Consider the following 20,725-nt stretch of genomic DNA (forward strand, 5'->3'; position numbering starts at 1 on the left):
GGCACTACCCATGATAACTTGAAGGCGTCTCTTCTAAACACAAAAGTTCCTCCTTCCAACTACAATGATCTAATCTCATGCCTTGAGCGCTTCCACAAAAAGCTCCCTCATACCCTTCAACAAAACGCGCAATTCCCTACACTCATTGATCTTCTCGAGCACCCGCTCGACCTGTTCTTTCTCCAATTTAGGCTTGCAGTATGGAATCTCATAGTCTCTCTTCGTAGCATCCAGCTCAAACCACACTTCTCGAGTCCAGTCCCTATCATCTAGGTGCGTGAAGACAAATTTGAGGTGGTCGTTCATTCCGGCTCCTTCGATCCTCAACCCCAGAGTTGAGGTCCAGAAGTCGAGTTCGGGGATATTGAATCTTGACTGCGCGTCAAGGTGTTGAGCATGCGCCCGCTGTGCAGCCAGACGCGTATCGATTTGTCTCTGTGTGTCCTCGATCTGCTGCCTGAGATTCTCCTTCGTCGCAAGTTGTGTATCCCGCTGTGCGCTCAAATTCGCAATGGCCGCCTTCATCTCATTTGTCTCCGCAGCTTCTTTCGCAAGCGTTTGGTTATGTGTTGTTGATTTCTGGGAGAGAATCTCGATGTCCCTCTTCTTCATTCGTTGATCCTCTGTATTTTGTCAATAACAAATCATGTAAACAATCTTCCGCTCATACCTTTCAATTCGGTAACATTCATTCGGAACTGGTTCCTTTCCTCTAAGACCCGCTTCCGCCCTTGCTCTATGAAAGTATCGAATTTGACTGTGAACTTTGCCATTCGGTCGCGGAGCTCGTCGAAGCCGAAGTTGATACTCGGCAGCGAGTCAGCCATTGAAGGCGCGTCAGCCGTTGAGAGCGGAGGGCGCATCGTGCTGGTGGGAAGTGAGGGCTCAAATGCGGTCGACATAGTGAGTTATCTGGTGGATTTGCCAATGTGATATCTTTCAATGGAGTTGCGTTTTCTGAAGTTGTGGTCTCAGAAGCCAAGTGGGTATTGTCATGGGCTGGCCTCCGTTGCCGAGGGAACCACTAGTGTCCGATAAGCTTTTAGATACGAAATTTCCGAGCCCAATTCCAGTTCCTTTCGCAACGACTCTGTACACCTCACCTGAGAATGAATATCTAGGACACTCTTTACTCGACTTCGAATATTGATCATTTCAGCTAGACATACAAGTATCGAAATGATTGCTTCAGCATCTCCCGCTTCCCGACGTCGACCAAAGCCAAATGACTGATCACCGAGTTACTGACCTCTCCTACGGTCACCTTGGAAAAGCTTCTTACGATACAGAAGAAAATGAGTGGACGTTTTCAAGTGCGAAAGATCAGAGTGAGCTACGTCTGAAGTTCTGCGAGGCTTCTGCTAACCATTCCCTAGATCAGCGCATCCAACAGCTTCTGCCTTTAACGGAACGCTTTCCCCCCTCATGTCAGAATGCGCCTAGGAAAGATGGTTCACCTTATCAAATTGCAAAGTCGCAACTGAAGTGGCTTTTGAAGACTCGACCAGAGACATTTCCTGCAAATACCATCACATCCACCCTAGCGAAAGCTCATGATACTTGTCAAACTGAGCTCTCACGCTCTGGATCCCTCTTGACAGTGGCACGTGCGGTGGACGTCGATCGAATATCCAGATCTCGAAGACCACGGATATTGTGCATGCCTTGTGGAGGAGCAGGGCATATTCTTCAATTGATAAGACCCAATACAGAGAGGCGTGGATGGGGAAAGCACAGTGCAGCCAAGGTTTCACTCCTCGAGTTGGAGTCATCAGAGCAAGGCTATTGGATTGGAATAGGTGGTGCCATTCGGCAGATTGAGAGTGCTGATGATGAGAACGAGTCAGGGACCTGGCTTGCAGTTCGCCAGGACACTATCATCACAATATTCCGACCTCTGTATGGCAAACTCTACAAGACCACGGGACCTCCTACTGGATTTCGCACGGCAAACTCCTCTTCGAGACTCAATCCTAATCCTGTGGCTACGTTGACTGGTGGGAGAACAACGTCCGAGGATTACATGGATGTTTCATTCAATCCATGGTATTCTCGACAATTTGCGGCGGTAGACGCGCGAGGTCATTGGTCTATCTGGGACCTCGAACGACGAGATGGTAAAGGCTCACCAGAACGGTTGATATCAGGGAAGAGAGGAAATTTTTATCACGGTCCTGCACTGAAACCCCATCCAAATGATCACCCTGATGGCTGGTATCGGATATTGTGGGCATGCAACATCAACACAATTGTTGTCTGTAATAGGCGCCAGATTTCTGTCATTGATATGAAATCCGCCCTGGTTAGACTTCCGAGCACTGAAGTTCTCGCTGGAAACAGCACAGAGTGGATGCTTGATCTAAAGCGAAGCCCCGAGCATCTGAATTACTTGTTTATTTTGACGACCTCGCGAATTTTTTGGGTTGAAATTATCCCACCTGGGGAACTTGGAGGAGGTCCAACCGCCTCTAGTGGCATCAAAGTGATACTTTCGTATCGGCACTTCAGAGATCCAAACGACGAAACTCTAAGACTTACTCTGGTCAATAATGATCCCGGTATGGTTTTCTTCAAAGCACATGAAACCGAGCTAACCACATTTAAAGTCACCGCATTCATTTTCTCCGGCAAGAGTCTTCTTATAAATTATTACTGTTTTGGGATCAACACAGATGCTCCCGGTTTAGGAACTTCCTTTCAAGGATCATTTACACTCACCTCGGACTCCGATGAGCCTGAGAAGGGCCACAAGTCCTTGCAAACACTGTGTGTTGTGCCAGCGCCCTTGACATCAACTTCGTTCACAAGCTCTGCGGGGCCAGAACTTCAATATCTTGTACAAGACGTCAGATTCTTCCAATTATGGGCCTTAAACGCAGACCTTGGATTGGATTCCACACTGTTATCAGTTCATAGGTCTGACTCCGAAGGAATATCGCGGCCCAGACTGCTTATTACGGCTCCACCTTTCAAGCTCACGCAGTCCCTGCGTCCCCAAGGACCCCAGTTTGCGAAAGACTCATTTATCGTGGCTGATGGTATGGACGATGAGCGTTCTCTTGGCAACGGATATACTATTCATGACAGTGGGGTGCATTCTACTACCGGCCGAAACAGAGATGACCTACGCTTCAGACTGAATTGGAAGGTGATCTTCCAGCAAGTCTTTGGTCTTAGCAATGTCCAAATCGAAAATGATGATGAAGTTGTTGAATCAGCAGAGGATGGAGAGCAGAGACTAAAAGAGTTTCTGGATCGTGCATTCTCTCATATACAAGAAGGAATAAAGGAGGAGAAGCTTGCAAGCAGCTCTCTGTACGTAAAACACTTTTGCCTCTTGCATCCTTATGTGCTAACCTTAAGTAGACATGAGATTATCGGAATTTTAGGCCCTTCGGGAGATATTGAGCCAGCCGCTGCGCGTCTTCGCCAGTTTCTGGACGCTCTGCGCCAAGTTTATAGTCCAGAGGAAACCTCAACATTCAACTTCGTGCTGTCAGACCTTACAGCATGCCCCGCAATTCAGTTCCCCTTGGAGCAAGCAACCAATCACCCAGACCCAAAGATTGTCTTCAATCAACTAATTGATAATTGGATGGCCAGTCTTCCACGCGACGTTTCGAATAAGGCACGGCTATCAAAATTCAACATCATACGTCAGACTGCCGTTGAACTTTACCTGAGTTCTTTTGCGGTGTCGCTCCGAAACAAGGCAACTGATGTGAACATCGGGACGGTTCAAAATGACGACGATGATCTTACTCTGCCCGAACCGGACACCGAGTACGGCACAACTAGAGAAAGCTCGCCTGTAAACTTTTCTTCTCGACAGGTTCCATTCCCTAGGAGTCAGCCAGATTTCAACTTGCCCACGCCCGCGCAAACGCCCTCATTGTATTCGCGTGCTACCTCAGCGTCTGAACATAAGGAGGATCCAGCAATAACCCGCTTGCGGCAATATGCAGTCTTCATCAAACCCAAGCCTGACTTTGGAAAATCCACGATTCTCTCACAATGGCCCTCGAATCCTGGCAGCGATCCAGCCAACTACTCGTGGGAAGCGAAACAGAAAGGTGCTGAGGAAGATCAGCATGGCGCAGAAAGAGAACAGCGGAATCGTAAGGAGGAAGCTCGCCGCCGCAAAAGGACGGAGAAGTTTTTGAATCAAGAGCGAGATCAGACTGCAGAGGTTACATCGCAGCCGATGGTTGTTATCCCTTCTGGAAGCCAACCTGCAGTTGCCCACAATGGTTTCAGTTCGCAAACCGTGGAAGATGTTCCCATGACTCAACCAGATAGAGGAGCTTTCGGGAGTCGTTCAGTCCAGAAGAGCAAGAAGGCAAAGAAACATAGGACTGCAGGATTTTGAAGAGTAGATGGAGATTAGAAGATAGAGCAGAAGACCGTGGGGATTTTTTATGAATCCGACTACATTCGGGACCCTCAACAGACGTAGACTCGTTGTATCAGCACAATTGATGGAAAAATTTCCGTGTTACTGCCACTCCCCTCTCAATCATTTGAAGAATATCTTGTTCGATAGTTCGAGGAAAGAGCTGATCGAGAGTCGTGAATAAATCTCTGGATGAATGTAAGAATACAAAGGCACTTTGGTCATTCAGACTCAGGATCCATGTTATTATTCAGTTCGAATTCCGAACATTTACAAGGTCTCGTCATCCGGTGTCCGAAGAGTGACTCGAATAATAAAGCCCCTGATCTAGTCATACACCGCGAATGTATGGGGTCGGAATGGAACATTGGACCTTTTCTGGACGTCCAAGCTTCTGATTGTCCAGGGCAGATCGAGAATATTGGCGGTGATCGTTCTAAAGTTGGATGGTATAATATAACGAGGGAGAAGCTCGGAAATGTAACAGATTCAACAATGATGATTTTCAACCATGCGAGATTCAAACCCCCAAAAATGATGACTTAAAGGACGAAGGTTGGTCATGTGAAATTGCCCCTCGTTTAGCCCGCCACCCGCTCAAACCCCCTCTTGATCTTTTTATATTGCTTCACACAAGCCTCCACACCTTCTCACAATCATCGAAATACGTCAAAATGTCTGGTCACTGCCATGAAGATCACGACCACTCAGGTCACGGCCACGATCATGCCGGACATGATCACTCAGATGACATAACGCCCGCTTTGCAATACTCGCTGTACCAACACATCAGCTTCGACGACATCACCACCAGCAACGAATCCGAGCCGCACTCCGGAAAGGCGATTATAAAAAAAACATGGGCCGAGCGACTGGAAGCTGAACCGGAGCTAGAGAGTGACGCCGACGAGCAACTATTGATGCACATTCCGTGCGTTTGCATTCAGGACCTCTAGACTTGGACGAGGCTAACAGCAACCCACAACAGCTTTACAGGCCAAGTCAAGCTCCACTCGATTCTAGTCCGCACCTCCAACTCCTCTTCAGCTCCCCAAACTCTCAAAGTCTTCATCAACCGCGACGACATCGACTTCTCACTCGCAAATGACCTAGCCCCAACCCAAGATTTCTCCCTCTCCCAGACCTCCGAGATCCAAGACATCCCTGTCAAAAGAGCTCTCTTTGGCAAGGTGCAGAGTCTGACGTTATTTGTGGAGGACAACTATGGAGACGATGTGACGAGGATTAGTTATCTGGGGTTCAAGGGCGATTGGATGCAGTTGGGAAAAGCGCCTACGAATATTCTGTATGAGGCTGCTGCGAACCCGGCGGACCATGCATTAAAGGGTACGAATGTTAATCAGATGGGGAGCAGTCTTGGGGGTGGACATTGAAACTAGTGGTCCTTGAACAATGACTGGGAGATAGGCAGTTGACTAGGCAAAAGGTCCAGGCATAGTAAGTACATTTAGCTGTTGGCTTACATATGTGACTTTGATGGCGTTTCCGGAAATGGATCAGGCGAGTGAAGGGGAGCATGCTTTTTGCATGGCTAAGGTGTTCGGAATGTTCTTGGGTTTGGGAAACAATCAAAAACTTCACAATACGTTGAGAAGTAGTAAGAACGAATTCAAGTCTAGATCAATGCCCTAAAAGCACTACATGAAATCGTCCTCCAAATCCTCTCGATCTTGGTTGTTCACATCTTCTGGGTCTTGTTCCTGAAACAGTTCATCATAAGCATGGTCTTTCTGCCATTTCTTTTCTTTCCGCTCTTGAGCTATTTTGGCCTCTTCCCTCTTCTGCATATGTATTAGTTTGTAGCCATTCTAGGTGGGAAGGACGCTTGCCCGCTCCAATTTTGCAGCTTGGTCTTTCTTTCTCAGGACTTTCAATTTCTCCACCCTTTCCATAGCCAGGTCTGGGAACTTTTCGACTTTGGTCTTGTTCAGGCGATTGACGATAGGGTTCTCTCTCTGAGATACAAGGACTTTCTTTACCTAAAACAAGACTCAGTAGACGGCTTGACCCAAACAATATCCGACGAACCTTTCGAGGATCCTTAAAACCCACTTGACCAACCGCCATCGAGCCATCTTTCTTCAGATTCGACCAAGGAGTGTAAATGACTGTGATATTGTCCTTCTTATTCCCTAATCCAGACATCAGCATCACGTGCCAGCTATGAATCTCTCACCGCACCTTCAATAGAATTTGCCTTTGTGAGCTGAGCACAATCGACAACTAGATCCTCAGGTATATTCTCCCAGGAATCACCTTCATTCATCCGTAGATATATGTGTGCACTTGACAGTTTGTCGACGTGAAACCAGACGTCCTCCTCAAGGCCGTATTTGATGAGATCCTCATCTAGTTCTCATCAGTACAATTTCTGTAGTATGGCCTCATAAACTCACTCTCCACCTTATCCTTTCCCACGTAGATGAACGCCTCCGGAGATACCACGCTGGAAGTGAAGTAGAAAACCATTGTAATTTTTGCGAACAGTGCTCATGCCCCTCTCAATGACACCGGCCATGTAGTGTTGGTAGGCGACTATAATTGACTCTCGATATGATTCAGCTTTGAGAATTGTGATATCTCAAAGGTCGATTCGTTGGTTCAAGTCTTGTGGAAGTTTCGCGAGCTGCCAGCTTTTGATATTGAGCGCAGCCAAGGTCCTTCTCGCTTACCGTAGCGAAAGAATAATCATCTCGAGCTCCCCCGAAACTAATTGTCACAACGTTAAGTCCGACTATTACCAAGAGTGCAGAAATGTGCGCCGTCCCCACCCCGCCGGCGGCCTGAACAGTGAGCTGGTGAGCCAGGCCGAGCCAAGGAGCGTGCGGTTGCACATGTGCACCAAATATTACGTGATTGATATGCTGTGAATCGTCCGTGAACCAGCCCAAATGCAAAATAAAACGGGCTCGAATTGTGTCGACGGCAGCAGCAATTGGTCCTTCAACGTGGCCTGAGCTGGGACGGTACCCAGACCCGATTGAAGGGGTACGATTACCACAGTATTATGGCTGGTTTCGTGAGGCATCAGCTTTCCCTACTGCGTACAGTACTAAATCTGCAAGGCACCGTAGAAGGTATCACCCACCAACCGCCCAAACCCCCTTTCCGCTCAACTTGGATTTTGGAGACCTCAACGCCACAAAATCGAAAAATTAATGTGATATTCGCAATATTTCGAGTATTCTCTATAATCTGGCAAATTTTTAGAATTTTCCAAAGACTTTGAAAAACCGAGAAAATTTTGGTGGGGTAGGCGTGGGCGGAAAGGGGTTTGCGCGGTTGGTGGGTGATCCCTTCTACCCGATTAACGTGGCCAATGCGCCTGGTCCACTGACTTTAGTAGCGCAAATCTGCCTAGTGAGCCAACAATTCAGCTCTGTGAGGCTGTGTCCAGACAACATATCTACAAGCCAGCAAATGCAATATTTTTCCTTCCTTCACTTTCTCTCACTTGCTTTCCTGTGTGCAATCCTTGTGTGGACAACCTGACGAAGTCCCAACCTGCCTCATTAATTCCACTCTAGCATTCTAACGAGTTCCCTGCACCGAATCCCTTCTTGAACAAGTTTGAGAAGCTGACTCTATTATAACGGAGGTAAGGCTGGCGAAATTGATCGAGACGTTGCTGCAAGTGAGCTAAAATAACGAAGTGAGATTGACGCTACAACCCAAACTGTCAGCCGAAATCCTGCTAACGTAGACCCAGCCTCGTGAAGCTGGCCCCCCGACGACGAGCCTTGATCTCGACAACGCTATTCTCTTTATCCTTCAACCTTTTCTTCCCAATACAACAAATAAGGCTGTGCTTATATTGCCAATAATACGAGGGTTAGTGTATTGACTTTATTGAATATTTGACTAATTGACTCCCTAGGCAACTACCAACTTCTAGACTACGCTACTACACTAGACTAGCCGTCAGCCCAAATTCTCCCTTAATAGATATTAATGGGGGAATATATATACCAACCGATCGATCACGATCGCCCTTCTATTCGGCTCCTCCGACTTCTTCGCGGAAGCTTTTCGGATATTATTCAAGGCGACCTTTTCGAGGGATGGATTAATCAACTCGAAGGTGGTATACCGTATAATGCTTTGTCATATACATGGGGAACTACAGAAAAGTCTGCCCGTATTATCGTCAATGGATATATAATGCGTATTACTTCGAACCTGTATACGGCACTCCAGCATCTACGCGTTTATAATATGGACATAATTCTGTGGATCGACGATATTTGTATCGATCAAGCGAATATGCAAGAGTGGAGACATCAAGTTCAACAAATGAGTTATATCTACAGAGAAGCCGAACAAGTTATTGTTTGGTTAGGCTTGGGTACCGAAGAGACTAACTATACTATGGATTCGATCAAGCGCCTACAAGAGAACTTTATCAAAATTGAAGGCGGTTGGAGACGTTCGGCTCAACTTTGGATGCACCTACAAAGTAGGCCAGAAGACGCAAATTTTCACGAATACGCTAAGTTACATAAAGGAATGGAGTTAATATTAAAACGGCCATGGTTTCAAAGAATCTGGATCTTGCAAGAAATTGCTAACGCTCGAACCGCTACTATCTACTGCGGTAGGAAGTCTGTCTCAGCGCGAACTTTTGCTCAAATGCCGTCTATAATAGGGTTACAACCCGAGCCCCATTCCCAAGCTGTTCTGGAAATAATGCCTGGTCTACGCAAAGAGTCTTGGTGGGGGCAAGATCGGAATTTACAAACTCTATTAAGGAAGTTCCGTGGAAGCAAAGCAACAGATAAGCGAGATATTGTCTATGCATTACTAGGCATATCATCCGATGTATATCAGAGCGACACTTTGCTTCCAGATTACACGAAGTCGTCACAGCAGGTTATCCGGGATACTATTTCATTTTTACTATCTCACACAGATCAAAACCAGTTTTATTATATTTTCCTTAACTGGGATTGGCCGGAGTTTTTACAACATTTAGATTCATTAAGTGACGCGGTTCTCGAAAGTGCAGTCCGGAACGGGTATGAGGCTATTATGCCGCTACTGCTCGACCAGGGCGCCGATATTGAGGTGAAGGATGAGCACGACCAAACGCCGCTATCGTGGGCTGCTGAGAGAGGGCTCGAGGCCGTGGTGAAGCTGCTACTAGACAAGGGCGCCGACGTCAACGTAACCACCAAGGACAGAGAGACGCCGCTGCACTGGGCCTCTCAGAGCGGGCACCTCGATACCGTCCGGCTGCTGCTCAAGAAGGGCGCCGACGTTAAGACGGCGAACAAGTACGGAGAGACGCCGCTGCACCGGGCCTCTCGTAACGGGCACGCCGACATCGTCCAGCTACTACTCGAGCATGGCGCTAACGTCAAGACGGCAAACAAGGACAGAGAGACGCCGCTATACCGGGCCTCTTCTAACAAGCATATCGGGATCGTCCAGCTACTACTCGAGCATGGCACTAACGTTAAGACGGTGAACAAGGACAGAGAGACGCCGCTATACCGGGCCTCTTCCAACGGGCACGTCGAGATCGTCCGGCTACTGCTCGAGTATATCGCCGATATTAGCGGGGATACTCAATACGGACAGACGCTGCTATACTGGGCCTCTTTAAACGGGCATGGGGAGATCGTCCAGCTACTGCTCGAGCAGGGCGCCAATGTCAAGGCGGCTGATTCTGATGGACGGACACCGCTATACCGGGCCTCTGCCAATGGGCACGCCGAGATCGTCCAGCTACTACTTGAGCGTAGCGCCGATATTAAGGCAGCGGATTCTGACGGACAGACGCCGCTGCACCGGGCCTCTTCTAACGGGCACGCCGATTCAGGCTCGGCAAAAATACCTGAGGCATCGATACCGGTATCGATAGTATTAGGTATTTTTCAGGTATTGTAAGAATCGATACGTATCGATACCTTATCGATTCTTACCCCTAAAAATTATCTCTTTATTTTATTATTTTATTTATATAAGAATATATTCATATATAATTCCTTTTATTTCTAGTCTTTCTATTAAAAAATTTATTTACTATTATTAATAAAATTTAATAATATCTTAAATTTAAAATACCTCTCGTATTCGGAGAATTAAGCCCCGTATTCGTATTTCTTATCAAGGCACTAAATATATAAGCGAGCCTCACGAAAATCTCAAAAGCTCATTTTTACTTAAAATGGCCGCATTGAGATTAGTTTTAGCCTAAAGTATAAGATAAGTAGCTAGATAGAAAGCCTAAATTAAGGAGAATATTTGCGTTACCAAAAATTTTCTTATAAGAGAAGTAGTTCGAAAGTTAATTGTAATTAAAGGGGAAAATTAGGTTCAGGGAATCGATACCTTACGATTCTGGCATCGATACCTATCGATACCGGAAATTTAGGTATTTTTGCCGAGCCTGCGCCGATTTCGTCCAGCTACTGCTCAAGTACGGCGCCGACATTAGCGGGAATACTTAATACGAACAGATGCCGCTGCACTGGGCCTCTTCGAGCAGGCACGCTAATATCGTCCAGCTACTGCTCGAGCAGGGCGCCGATATCAAGGCGGCGGATTCTGACGGACGGACGCCGTTACACTGGGCCTCTGCGAACGGGTACTCCGACGTCATCCAGCTGCTGCTCGAGTACGGTGCTGATATCAAGGCAGCGGATTCTGACGGACAGATGCCGCTGCACTGGACCTCTCGTAACGGGCACACTGATATCATCTAGCTGCTGCTCGAGTACGGTACCGATATTAAGGCAGTAAACAAGTACAGACAGACGCCGCTATACCGGGCCTCTTATAACAGGCATATTAATATTATTTGGCTATTTATAAAAGGCGCTAATATAGTTAAATAGTTTATATTCTTTATATTTTATAACTTTAATAAAGAGAGGCTTAAGAGAGCTAGTATTTATATATTAAAATATTTCTATATAATTTCTAAGTATTCTAGATCTAGAAATCTAGAATATTCTAGTATATTCGCTTTTTTATCTATTAGCTGCGTAATATTACCCATATACTTATCTTAGCATATTCCTATATGCAATTTAGCAAGTAGTCGATTTAAAGTTCTCTAGGCAGTTGGCGCACAGGAGTAGAAGGGTTCTGTGACGTTGAGACAGCGTCGGATCACCATTACGTAAGCGATAGTCATAGATTTGAGCATCCTCGCTTCACGAGGAAATAGACAAGCTTTTACACCTCACTCTCTGGCCAACGTCACTACGTGACAGGTTCACTCACCAACCGCCCAAACCCACTTTCCGCCCAAGCAAAAAATCGTTTTTTCTCTCACTGTTTATAATACTAATAATTAACCAAAATTGATAAAAATTGATTTCTGTTATTTACTAATACTGTCCCTCTTAATTATAAGAATTTTTATAAGAGGACTTATTTTGATTATTCTTTAATATTACTTTAAAATTCTCAAAATATAAATAAGAACTTAGTTTTATAAGTAATAATAATAATCATTTTTGCTTAAGAAAATAAAATTATGATTAAAGAGTATATTTGTTAACTAAAACTTAACAAAGTATAAAGTTATATTAATAATTGATAAATTAATATTAAAGTTGAATTTTGGCTTGGGCGGGAAGTAGGTTTGGGCGGTTGGTGGGTGAACCCTTCTACCACACAGCACCAAAGCGCGCTTTTGCCGCTTTTAAGCCCCCCTAAAATAACTAAAGCAAATTTCAATCTTGCGGGGCAAGTTGCAAATACTGTAATAATATAGCAAAACTACACAATTTTGAATTTTTAAAAAGAGACTTTCAATTGCAAGCCTTAGGCCTAAGAGAATCCATTCTTTCAATATTAAATCTATCACGTTAACATACGCAGTTTAAATACGTACCTAAAGCGGTGCGACGGCAGAATCACTTATTAAAAGGGCAAGACTTCTCGCTTAAATGTCTCAGAGCATGCAAGGAAACTCAAAGAAGACGTAAAAAAGGCTTTGATAGCTTCAGCACGTACAGCAAGGACCCCATACCAGCCAGCACCCACAGAGTCCCTATGAGAAGCCTCAACGCACTCTGCGACAAGATCCTGCGACATCCTACCCCTACCCAACTCTAAAAGCGTCGAGAATGTCAGGATCCTTATCAAGGAATACAAACTACAACAACCAAGACTCACGACTCTGTTCAAAATATCCAGAAAACCGCAACCTCTATCAACTCTACTGCAGACCGTATCTCGAACGCCACGAAAACCTATGCCTCCGCGGTTTTCGAGGAAATTTCTGGTCTTTTCGTTTGTATTTTAAGATAAACCTTGCAAAAACGTTGTGAAACGTGAGGGGCTGATATATTCATTCTGCAAAGATGGATGCTCAGTTCCGAGAGGTCCCCAGAACCTTGACGTGGGGAGACAATGTTCAAGACCTTATCTCAAAGCAGTTCCCCGAGTCCCGAGCCTCCCACGGCCATCATCCAATGCAGGTCCTTGTCTGTATATCTGACGCCTCCAGCAATGATGAAGATCAGACAAATTAGCGCTAACGCTATGGTATCATGAGTACTCATATTGATATTGAATCCGGTGCGCTCTCTTCGGCTATCTAGTAGACTTTAGACACCTCTACTTCCGTAGTTGGCGTCCCAGTTATCCTAGTAAATCCGGCAAAGAAGAATTCTGCTTATGATACGGTAGACTCGACAAAGAAATGTTCGTTGATACACCCTTTGCTCCGTTTGGGAAACGGAGGAAGCCTTCAACATCGACAATCTAGTTCTAAGCGAGATCCCTCCAGCGAGGACCTTGTAACGGAAGCGGAAGTAAGATCAACTCGCTTTTCTTCATCTTATATCTTGCCTTTCCACTATCTATATTCGTGTAAGGATTAAATGTATATATAGAGTAATCTGACTAAATTTTCGTGGTGTAAAGTCGAGGTATTTGGTCTTAATGCTTTGCGACGTGTTAGTTCAGGCCCTGACGGCTGTCATTGGCTTTGGCGCGAGCCCAGACCTCTTCTGATGAGACTTCGGCGGCATATTAACGACTGTTGAAAGTAAAAGTAGGAGAAAGGGGGATATCTTGGCTTTAAATAGTAGACGCATCTCGCGCACCCTCGAAGGCCTTCGCATTTCGCGTTTCTCGAATGGGGCGACTGGTAATTAGTGCCATGTATTGGTTGTTACAGGAAAGTACTCACCTGAGGCATCAACACTGGCTTGGTAAATTTAAAGTGGCGTCCGCAAATCATCTCAAGATTCCCCGATATCATCAAAGATTCAACGCCCACGCAAAATGGCGCCGAAGCTGCCAACAAGCTGGGCACAATTGCCTCCGACATTCCTTCTCCCGGATGCCTTCCTCCCAATAATCACTAAGCGCGGCGTGAAGTACGGATGGACGACCGCACCAGCTCGCGGAAAACCAGCGCGGTTCAACCAGAAGACTGCTGGGTTACCGGTCCTCGAACAATCACCTGCTGCAGCCCTCGCACGGAAGGAACTTACGTTGCCTTTAAGGACGGGAGCTTTGGGGATCAAGAAGGGGATGACGGCGCTCTATGATCCGGATACGGGGGTGAGGACGCCTTGCACGGTTGTGCAGTTCGATAGGGTGCAGGTGGTGTCACAAAAGACGAGAGAGAAGAATGGATACTTTGCCGTGCAGATTGGCAGTGGGTGGAAGCAGCCTCAGAATGTTGGGAGGCCATTAATGGGACATTTTGCGGGGCATGGTGTCAGTCCGAAGAAATTTGTCACGGAGTTTAGGGTCAAGAATGAGAGTGGATTGTTGAAGGCCGGGGTGACAATTGGGCCGGAGTGGTTTCTTGAGGGCCAGTTCGTGGATGCTAGGTCGGATTGCAAGGGGAAGGGATGGGCTGGTGGTATGAAGAAATGGGGATTCAAGGGTCAACCGGCCTCCCATGGTAATTCGAAGAATCATCGTACAATGGGTTCGTCTGGTGCCTCACAGGGAGGTGGTTCGAGAGTCTTGCCGGGGAAGAAGATGCCGGGGAGAATGGGTGGAAACCAAGTCACGATTCAGAACGTTAAGGTATTGAAAGTTGATGCGGAGAAGGGACTTTTGGTGCTCAATGGGTGTATTGCTGGACCGAATGGTTGCGTCGTCAAGATTCAGGATGCTATCAAAAAGCCATGGCCAACTATTCCAGCAGCTATGGAAAAGGTGAAGGAGGCCTTGGCAGCAAATGCATAGAGGAGCTGTACACTAAGATTTGTACATTATTTGTGGCATATACAGGCATTTTTGTTGGAATATGCCAGAAGGAGTGATATATAAAAGGAAAGAGGTCTGAAAAGGAGGCTTTGTCCTGGTCCTGTATTGAGCATGGAGCCAGGCCCTCACTTCACAATCTAAGGCTCCTGCTCCTCTCACTCAGTTCAACGGTAGAGCAGAAAATCCATTTTGCGCCATTCCAATGCTTCCCCTTTCATCCCACCTCTCACGCCGTAACTATCTCATGTACCCCAAGAGCTTACAGCCCACTTACCCAGACAGGTTGGGAGCATACGACCCTCTTCCCACAACCTTTGGCTCTTCAGGATCTAGTGCAATACCCTGGAATGGGTCACTCCCATCCAATAAATCAATCTTCGCCCCATATTTCGTCTCAAGACTCCATTCTGTCGTCTCAAACATCCCCATCCTCGTAGCCCTAAAACTCTTAAACCGCATCGTCCCACTATTCATCTTGCCCTTAACCTCGAACTGGATATCAATCCTGCCATGCAACTGGTTCATCTCTCCCCAAATCCAAGGCATCTTGTGCGCAAAGTATATCTCATCCCCCAAGTACTCGCGAGCTTTGGGAGAGGTACGGAGTGCGTACATGGTGGAGGAGACTACGCTTGACGAGGACTTTTGGTAGTTGAAGATGGCGAGAGTAGAGGAGATGAGGACGGCGAGGAAGATGGGGACAGTGCGCACCCAGCGCATGCCGTTTTGCGGGATATCTAGTAAACAATTAAACACTCTAATTTGGTGCCTGGATGTGAGTTGACCAACCTGGAAGCTCTCGATCCGGCCTCCTCGACATCAAAGGTCCGTCTCCTGGCTTCGGTGCAGCAATCAACGTCCTCCTCTGCACAGGATTTCTCCTCGCTGCATTCCTGGCACCAGGCAGTGCCCGCGATCGCAGTAACCGTTGCAGCATTTTGACGCAATTGATGTTGACGTGGAGTCGGGAAATTGGAGCTCGACAAATCTATCGAGGGTGGTCCGACGTGTTTGCACGGTTTGCTTTTCGCGAGGCTGCAACTTTCTTCCTTGATTGTTCCAGGAACTGACGAACATTCAACGTCAACCATGCAAGATGGAGCAAACTACAGCAAGATTGCGCAAGACGTTTCAGTATCCTACGGATAACGACTCCGAGGATTCTTCGCCGGGAGCTTTAGATGAAGAAGGTACGTTCCTACTGTTTCCTTCCTAAACCTCAGCCTTTTGAAGCAAACCCATCCCTTACTAACGCAAGCTTCACAGAGCAAGAAAATTTAATCCGAACACTCGAGCAGGAGAATACGGCTAGAAATAAGCAGTTCGCAACTGCTCTCCTCGCTCTTCCGCTCTTGAGCATAATACCCTATATCACGACGCTCGTGAACGGACACACAACCCTCCTGTCAATCCTCAGCATCACATCTCTTCTCTCGACCGCATGCCTGCTCTATATCCTGCCTCCAGGCCGAACCGCTATCTCGTACTTAGACGCGTTAAACAACTCTCCCTCCAAAGACAAGCCGATCCCACGTCAGTTCTCACGGAACTTGAGTCACGAGGGGCCAATAAAGCAGTACTTGCCGTATCTGAATTTGGGTCTATGTTGTATGCTTGTACTGTTGGGAATGGTGGTTGGTAGGAAGACCGAGTTGTGGTGGGGATTTGGCTGGTTGCCTGCGGGCGTTTACACCGTTGTGTTGCTGGCGAAGTGGTTGATGGGAAGTGTGGACCCGGAAGGGGAGTTAGGGGGATTGAGGTATGGTTTTAAGGGAGCATGAGTCTAGACTCCCTGATTTGTAGTACAAGCGGTGAGGAGAGATCAATAGAAGCGAGTTCCGATGAATGATACCCGATACCCATGCGAACATGTCAAATTTGGACTGTATTCTTGATTGCATTGTTTCATTCTCGGACTAGCTGCTTCTCTTCTTTGGCTCATGTCTACGTCACATGTCGATGCTCTCGTTGAATCGTAAGACCCCGTTTGCTTTCAAGACGCCGTCAATGCCTTCTGGTAGTCTTGGGAAGGGATCACTTAAGATTCCTCTATCCACCTGTGGCTCTGCCGATCTGTCCGTGACAAGCACGAGCCCCTGTGCTTTGATAGACTCGATAAGCGCCGGTATCATATCCTAGTACATTGTTAGCACTCTATTTCCGCCAGAGGCAGTCTTGAAAGGGCCTTACCAGAAGTCGTGAGCAACAAATCAATCCCATGAAATTGTTGTTCTGAGCAATCCTGACAGCCTCCTTGATCGAAGTTGTTCTCCGTCCGCTGCTCTGAGTTGACAAGGTGCTGTCTATCTCGCCCTCACGACCTAGGTCGTTGCATAAGAAAACGGGGTAGTTCGGTTGCTTCCAATTCAGGGCCGTGCAAACGGTAGGATTGTACGAGCTGAAGACAATAGACCTCATTGAATCTGGGGAGCGTTCTCTCAGTGCCCTCGCGTGGTCGAAGACAACTCCAAGGATGGCATCCCCAAATACGTTGATATTCACCGTTGGCCCAAGACGCAATGTATTCTCTTCTTCTGATGATGGATACAGAATTTGAAGATTGACATGCATGCCTTTTGGTAAAAGATTGAGGGCATCTTGTAGCGAAACAGCAGAATTTGAAAGGATCCGGTGGATCTCAGCAATTTTCTCCAATGGTTGCCTTGGCAGGTCTGCGAGCGAGCTCGCCTTGCTGGCATGGCGGGAGCCAGCACTTATGAACTGAACATATGTCAGGCGGCTGACAGGAAATTCAATGTCCATATAATCCATTGTCCATCTGGGCCAAAGTACAGGCACGCCATCACAGGTGTGTTGGACATAGAGCTGCACATAATCTCCCGACAAACTTGAGCCAGTGATAAATGCACTCGGTCTGTGATCGAACTGGCTGGTTGCCTTCCAATATGTTTCGAAATCCGTGATCTCCAAAGGCTTTCCCTGGAATGGTTTGATCACTTGAAAATTGAAGGTAATTTGTCCAATTGCTCTTAGTCTCGGATCAAAGAGAGGTAAACAGCAGCGGCCTGAGCTGCTCAGCAACGCGCGAAACGTGCTTGGTAATGCGACAGTCTTCGCAATGACCCTGGCACCATATGTAGGAAAGACATCAAAATCAATGGCAAAAGAATCTAGATTGTCAATCTGAAAAGAAACAAGCCGGGTATCTTCCTGGAAGGGGAGTAAAATGTTCTTGGGTATTAAATCGGAAAGTTTCGAAGAGATTGTAAGGCGAGCTGCGGGATATTTGCTGTCGTGGAAGAAGACCATCGGTGGTTCACCGCCCTCCTCGAAGCTAATTTGTACGAAAGTCTTCGTGTCGAGGAAGTTATGGCCGTATCGTCGTAAGGGGATAATTGGGGGTGGCAGCTCCAACTCTGGGATAGTATCGGCGTCGATGCTCATTGGAATTGGAGCACTGCTAGACATAGCGCCAAGATGTCCAGCATGAATCGGCTGTCGCAGGCCGGCAGTCATGGATATCGATGACAAGAGTCTCATACACTCTAAATGGCCTTCCCACGCTGCATAGTACATGGCAGAGAGCTCCTTCTCATCTAAGATATCCGTCTTGACCCCAACCTTCAACAAGGTCTGCATGCAAGGTACATTTCCTTCACTTGCTGCATGGAAGAGGGGGGTCCAGGAATAAAGCTTGTCGATCTGGTCCAGATCCGCGCCGTAGTCTTTCAGCAGAAGGAGCAGCTGAGGGGTTTGCCCAGAGCGAGCGACTAAGTGCTGTGGATACAGGCCTTCGGCGTCAGGTAGTATATTTGCTCCATGTTTCAAGAGTAGTTCAACGATTGATATTGAGCCATGCTCACACGCCAAGTTCAAGGGCACATGGTCAGCGTCAGAGATGGGGTCAATACGAGCAGAACGAGCAAGAAGTCTTTCCGCACACTCTAAATGTCCGTGTATGATGGCGTGTATCAGAGGTGTAAAATTATCGTGGTCTATTAAATCGATGGTGGAATGGTCCGCTAAAGTGGAGGTTAGTCTGCTGCAAGAGGAGGTATAGGGCTTAGCTACCATGAAGCAAGGCCTCCATCATGTCAAGACGGCCATGCATACAAGCATAGTGCAACGGAACTCGTCCGTAAACGTCTGTTCGACTAACAGCAACACCTTTTGAAAGTCCTACTGCTAGGACAAATGAGTTGCCGTAAATGGCGGCCTGGTGGAGGCAATTCCGCTCGTTGATGTCGTCCTCCGACTGCACGTCGACGAGTCCAGTGTCTAACAGTAGTTGCAATGATTGTTCTGGTCCTTCGTTGATTGCCGCAAGGAAAGTCCTCGTGATCCGCTCCAGCAATGCGACATCTCTAGAGCCATTTGGATCTGCAGCAGTCTTTAGGCGCAAGAGGAGATCTTTAAGGGGCTCAAGGTTACCCGATATGACGGCTTCGAGCAGCAGGGTATCGGCATCGCCCTCGTCAGTGCCCAGCAGATGCTGGCTGCTCACAATATGATCCGCGTTTCTATCAAAGCTAACGTGGTCGCCTTCAGACCAAGCGCCAAGTTCTTGCAAACTGGTAGTTGCCTGGTCTGACAACTCGCTGATAACTGTTGCATTGAAAAACGGTTGCACCTCGACGGCCCGGGAAAGATAAAGCTCCTTAGTCTTTGACTTCGATGTTTTGTCCCATTTCTTCAAGATTTTCGAGAATGCTGTTCCGTTAATTTCGACGAACTGCTGGAGTTTGTTGAGATCGTTGCCGAATTGCTGGAAGCCTTCTTCGAGAGTTGTGAATTTTGCGGAACGCCTAGATGTATTACCACTGCGAGATTGAAGAACCTTCTTCTTGTCTAGTAGAGTCTTGAGGCGGATCTTGAGCTGTTTGGTGTCAAGTGTTAGGGGTTGGACTGCAGTTGGCGAAATAGGGGGCTGGAGGTGCTACAAACCTCTGCTTCCTTCTGAAGGTAAAACGCATTGACTTTCTCTAACTCCCGTTCCTGTTGACTCTTCAGCATGACGGGGGAGGCATCTCATTGTGTTGTTGCCTTACTAGTTGAAAGAAGAATGTGGCCTTGTTTGCTTGTAAGGCAGCTTGAGAGTCTACGATGCCTGCCGAGCGGTGAGCGTCATTCTGAGCGAGCAGCGTGGGTGTCGCAGAGAGCTTCTTGATGAGCTGCCAGCAAAGTATTAGCGCACATGGCACATCTCTTGGTCAAAAAGACCCTGAGAGGTGACGCGAGAACATTGCTTTTTCTACACTTTTGAGTTCTGATCAACACACCTTCTTGAGAGCCTTATAGTTGACGAAACTCGCCGCATACTCAGGGACCTCGAGCTGCCGTTTCTGAATCTGCTTGCCAAACTTCCTGAGAGCGTACCGGCATGGTCAGCTTCCGGGAAGGGACCGAGAGTACCGACCCCGTGCAGCACTTTATGCACTGAACGGGAGTGAGAAGGGGAAACGTACATAATGCGGTGTTAGCACCCGCAGAGCCCTGAGGGGCTTTGAGCGAGTGAAGAGACTTGAGAGGGACAGCGAGTATTTCAAGGGTTGATACGGAGCACGTTCACATGTAGGAAGTCATAGCCGCTCGTCTGGATGAATGATAAGCTGCCCAAGAAAGCCACAGCCCAAGGGATGGTATGACGCCGAATTCGAGGGGAGAGCTGCAGAGCGTTTGAGGGGGAGATCGAGTGCAGGTCCGCTGGCGGTTCGCCCGTACAGTGGATGAGCTAGGTAAATAAAGCGTGCTCGTACACGTGCGTAACCTTGGCACAGGGGGGGTTGGTGGTCGGCAACACAGCTGTGGTCGAGGCTCCCGTGACGATTTGCAGTGATTATTGGGTGTGCGAGCTCGGAAACGGGCACAGAACGGCAGAAACTGGGAAATACAAGTGGGAGATGCTATCGTGAAATGAAATGGCGGGGGGTGTGACGAGTGGTGTGGAGGTTGAAGAGCACCCGTCGTTGTTTGGGAGCGGACGCCAAGTGAGTCTCCGGCCAAAGCGGACTAGTGAGGGGCAACACTGCAGGGCTACAGGGCAAGCACAGTACGGTATTTATCTTACAGTACAAGTACGGATACTGACACGTCTTAGCTGTGCATCCGGTTCATGGGGAACACGTTGAAGACCTTCTAGCTGTGCATGTTGCGTCGTTCATG

The 20,725-nt window shown here is 47.4% G+C and overlaps 11 protein-coding genes across 11 annotated transcripts; 7 read left to right on the top strand and 4 right to left on the bottom strand.

Moving 5' to 3' along the window:
* Positions 1-75: 75 nt before the first annotated feature.
* Positions 76-902, bottom strand: K444DRAFT_639937 (uncharacterized protein; the record flags this gene model as incomplete). The annotated part of the gene is made up of 2 exons (XM_024884440.1): positions 76-623; positions 671-902. The coding sequence occupies 2 exons, from the start codon at positions 900-902 to the stop codon at positions 76-78; spliced, it is 780 nt and encodes a 259-aa protein (XP_024742833.1).
* Positions 903-1,097: 195 nt separating this feature from the next.
* K444DRAFT_580511 (uncharacterized protein) lies at positions 1,098-4,751 on the top strand. Its single transcript, XM_024877705.1, has 4 exons — positions 1,098-1,328; positions 1,377-2,558; positions 2,607-3,315; positions 3,367-4,751. Exons 1-4 carry the CDS (start codon positions 1,226-1,228, stop codon positions 4,367-4,369), a joined length of 2,997 nt encoding a protein of 998 aa, XP_024742834.1. The 5' UTR covers positions 1,098-1,225; the 3' UTR covers positions 4,370-4,751.
* A 275-nt stretch (positions 4,752-5,026) lies between these two features.
* K444DRAFT_607344 (DUF1000-domain-containing protein) lies at positions 5,027-5,925 on the top strand. The gene is made up of 2 exons (XM_024879158.1): positions 5,027-5,324; positions 5,382-5,925. Exons 1-2 carry the CDS (start codon positions 5,068-5,070, stop codon positions 5,785-5,787), a joined length of 663 nt encoding a protein of 220 aa, XP_024742835.1. The 5' UTR covers positions 5,027-5,067; the 3' UTR covers positions 5,788-5,925.
* Positions 5,926-6,027: 102 nt separating this feature from the next.
* Positions 6,028-7,212, bottom strand: K444DRAFT_607346 (DUF814-domain-containing protein). Its single transcript, XM_024879159.1, has 5 exons — positions 6,811-7,212; positions 6,596-6,763; positions 6,443-6,546; positions 6,244-6,393; positions 6,028-6,195 (listed from the first exon to the last, which is right to left on the bottom strand). Exons 1-5 carry the CDS (start codon positions 6,881-6,883, stop codon positions 6,052-6,054), a joined length of 639 nt encoding a protein of 212 aa, XP_024742836.1. The 5' UTR covers positions 6,884-7,212; the 3' UTR covers positions 6,028-6,051.
* Positions 7,213-8,365: 1,153 nt separating this feature from the next.
* K444DRAFT_478053 (HET-domain-containing protein) lies at positions 8,366-9,310 on the top strand (the record flags this gene model as incomplete). Its single annotated transcript, XM_024872954.1, has 1 exon — positions 8,366-9,310. A coding segment is annotated over one exon (945 nt), but the record flags the coding sequence as incomplete, so codon positions are not given.
* A 129-nt stretch (positions 9,311-9,439) lies between these two features.
* K444DRAFT_484347 (ankyrin) lies at positions 9,440-9,706 on the top strand (the record flags this gene model as incomplete). The annotated part of the gene is made up of 1 exon (XM_024873071.1): positions 9,440-9,706. A coding segment is annotated over one exon (267 nt), but the record flags the coding sequence as incomplete, so codon positions are not given.
* Positions 9,707-10,090: 384 nt separating this feature from the next.
* On the top strand, positions 10,091-10,303 carry K444DRAFT_518462 (uncharacterized protein; the record flags this gene model as incomplete). Its single annotated transcript, XM_024873867.1, has 1 exon — positions 10,091-10,303. A coding segment is annotated over one exon (213 nt), but the record flags the coding sequence as incomplete, so codon positions are not given.
* A 3,357-nt stretch (positions 10,304-13,660) lies between these two features.
* Positions 13,661-14,581, top strand: K444DRAFT_518025 (translation protein; the record flags this gene model as incomplete). Its single annotated transcript, XM_024873828.1, has 1 exon — positions 13,661-14,581. The coding sequence occupies one exon, from the start codon at positions 13,661-13,663 to the stop codon at positions 14,579-14,581; it is 921 nt and encodes a 306-aa protein (XP_024742840.1).
* Positions 14,582-14,872: 291 nt separating this feature from the next.
* On the bottom strand, positions 14,873-15,539 carry K444DRAFT_517589 (DUF1783-domain-containing protein; the record flags this gene model as incomplete). The annotated part of the gene is made up of 2 exons (XM_024873789.1): positions 14,873-15,339; positions 15,392-15,539. The coding sequence occupies 2 exons, from the start codon at positions 15,537-15,539 to the stop codon at positions 14,873-14,875; spliced, it is 615 nt and encodes a 204-aa protein (XP_024742841.1).
* Positions 15,540-15,698: 159 nt separating this feature from the next.
* K444DRAFT_517469 (uncharacterized protein) lies at positions 15,699-16,383 on the top strand (the record flags this gene model as incomplete). The annotated part of the gene is made up of 2 exons (XM_024873777.1): positions 15,699-15,792; positions 15,869-16,383. The coding sequence occupies 2 exons, from the start codon at positions 15,699-15,701 to the stop codon at positions 16,381-16,383; spliced, it is 609 nt and encodes a 202-aa protein (XP_024742842.1).
* A 168-nt stretch (positions 16,384-16,551) lies between these two features.
* On the bottom strand, positions 16,552-19,576 carry K444DRAFT_624473 (ankyrin; the record flags this gene model as incomplete). Its single annotated transcript, XM_024882405.1, has 4 exons — positions 16,552-16,737; positions 16,793-18,585; positions 18,677-19,439; positions 19,508-19,576. 4 exons carry the CDS (start codon positions 19,574-19,576, stop codon positions 16,552-16,554), a joined length of 2,811 nt encoding a protein of 936 aa, XP_024742843.1.
* Positions 19,577-20,725: the final 1,149 nt, after the last annotated feature.

This window comes from Hyaloscypha bicolor (genome assembly GCF_002865645.1).
Source record: "Hyaloscypha bicolor E unplaced genomic scaffold K444scaffold_15, whole genome shotgun sequence".
Lineage (NCBI taxonomy): Eukaryota > Fungi > Ascomycota > Leotiomycetes > Helotiales > Hyaloscyphaceae > Hyaloscypha > Hyaloscypha bicolor.

What these genes read in the sequence shown, in the direction of transcription:
- K444DRAFT_580511 (XM_024877705.1), top strand. Translation starts at nt 1,226, where the DNA reads ATGACTGATCACCGAGTTACTGACCTCTCCTACGGTCACCTTGGAAAA. An exon ending in TTCAAGTGCGAAAGATCAGA is followed by an intron (nt 1,329 to 1,376) that starts GTGAGCTACGTC and finishes ACCATTCCCTAG; the next exon opens with ATCAGCGCATCCAACAGCTT. An exon ending in AAGCTTGCAAGCAGCTCTCT is followed by an intron (nt 3,316 to 3,366) that starts GTACGTAAAACA and finishes AACCTTAAGTAG; the next exon opens with ACATGAGATTATCGGAATTT.
- K444DRAFT_607344 (XM_024879158.1), top strand. Translation starts at nt 5,068, where the DNA reads ATGTCTGGTCACTGCCATGAAGATCACGACCACTCAGGTCACGGCCAC. An exon ending in CAACTATTGATGCACATTCC is followed by an intron (nt 5,325 to 5,381) that starts GTGCGTTTGCAT and finishes AACCCACAACAG; the next exon opens with CTTTACAGGCCAAGTCAAGC.
- K444DRAFT_607346 (XM_024879159.1), bottom strand. Translation starts at nt 6,883, where the DNA reads ATGGTTTTCTACTTCACTTCCAGCGTGGTATCTCCGGAGGCGTTCATC. An exon ending in GGGAAAGGATAAGGTGGAGA is followed by an intron (nt 6,764 to 6,810) that starts GTGAGTTTATGA and finishes GATGAGAACTAG; the next exon opens with ATGAGGATCTCATCAAATAC. An exon ending in GTTTTAAGGATCCTCGAAAG is followed by an intron (nt 6,394 to 6,442) that starts GTTCGTCGGATA and finishes GTCTTGTTTTAG; the next exon opens with GTAAAGAAAGTCCTTGTATC.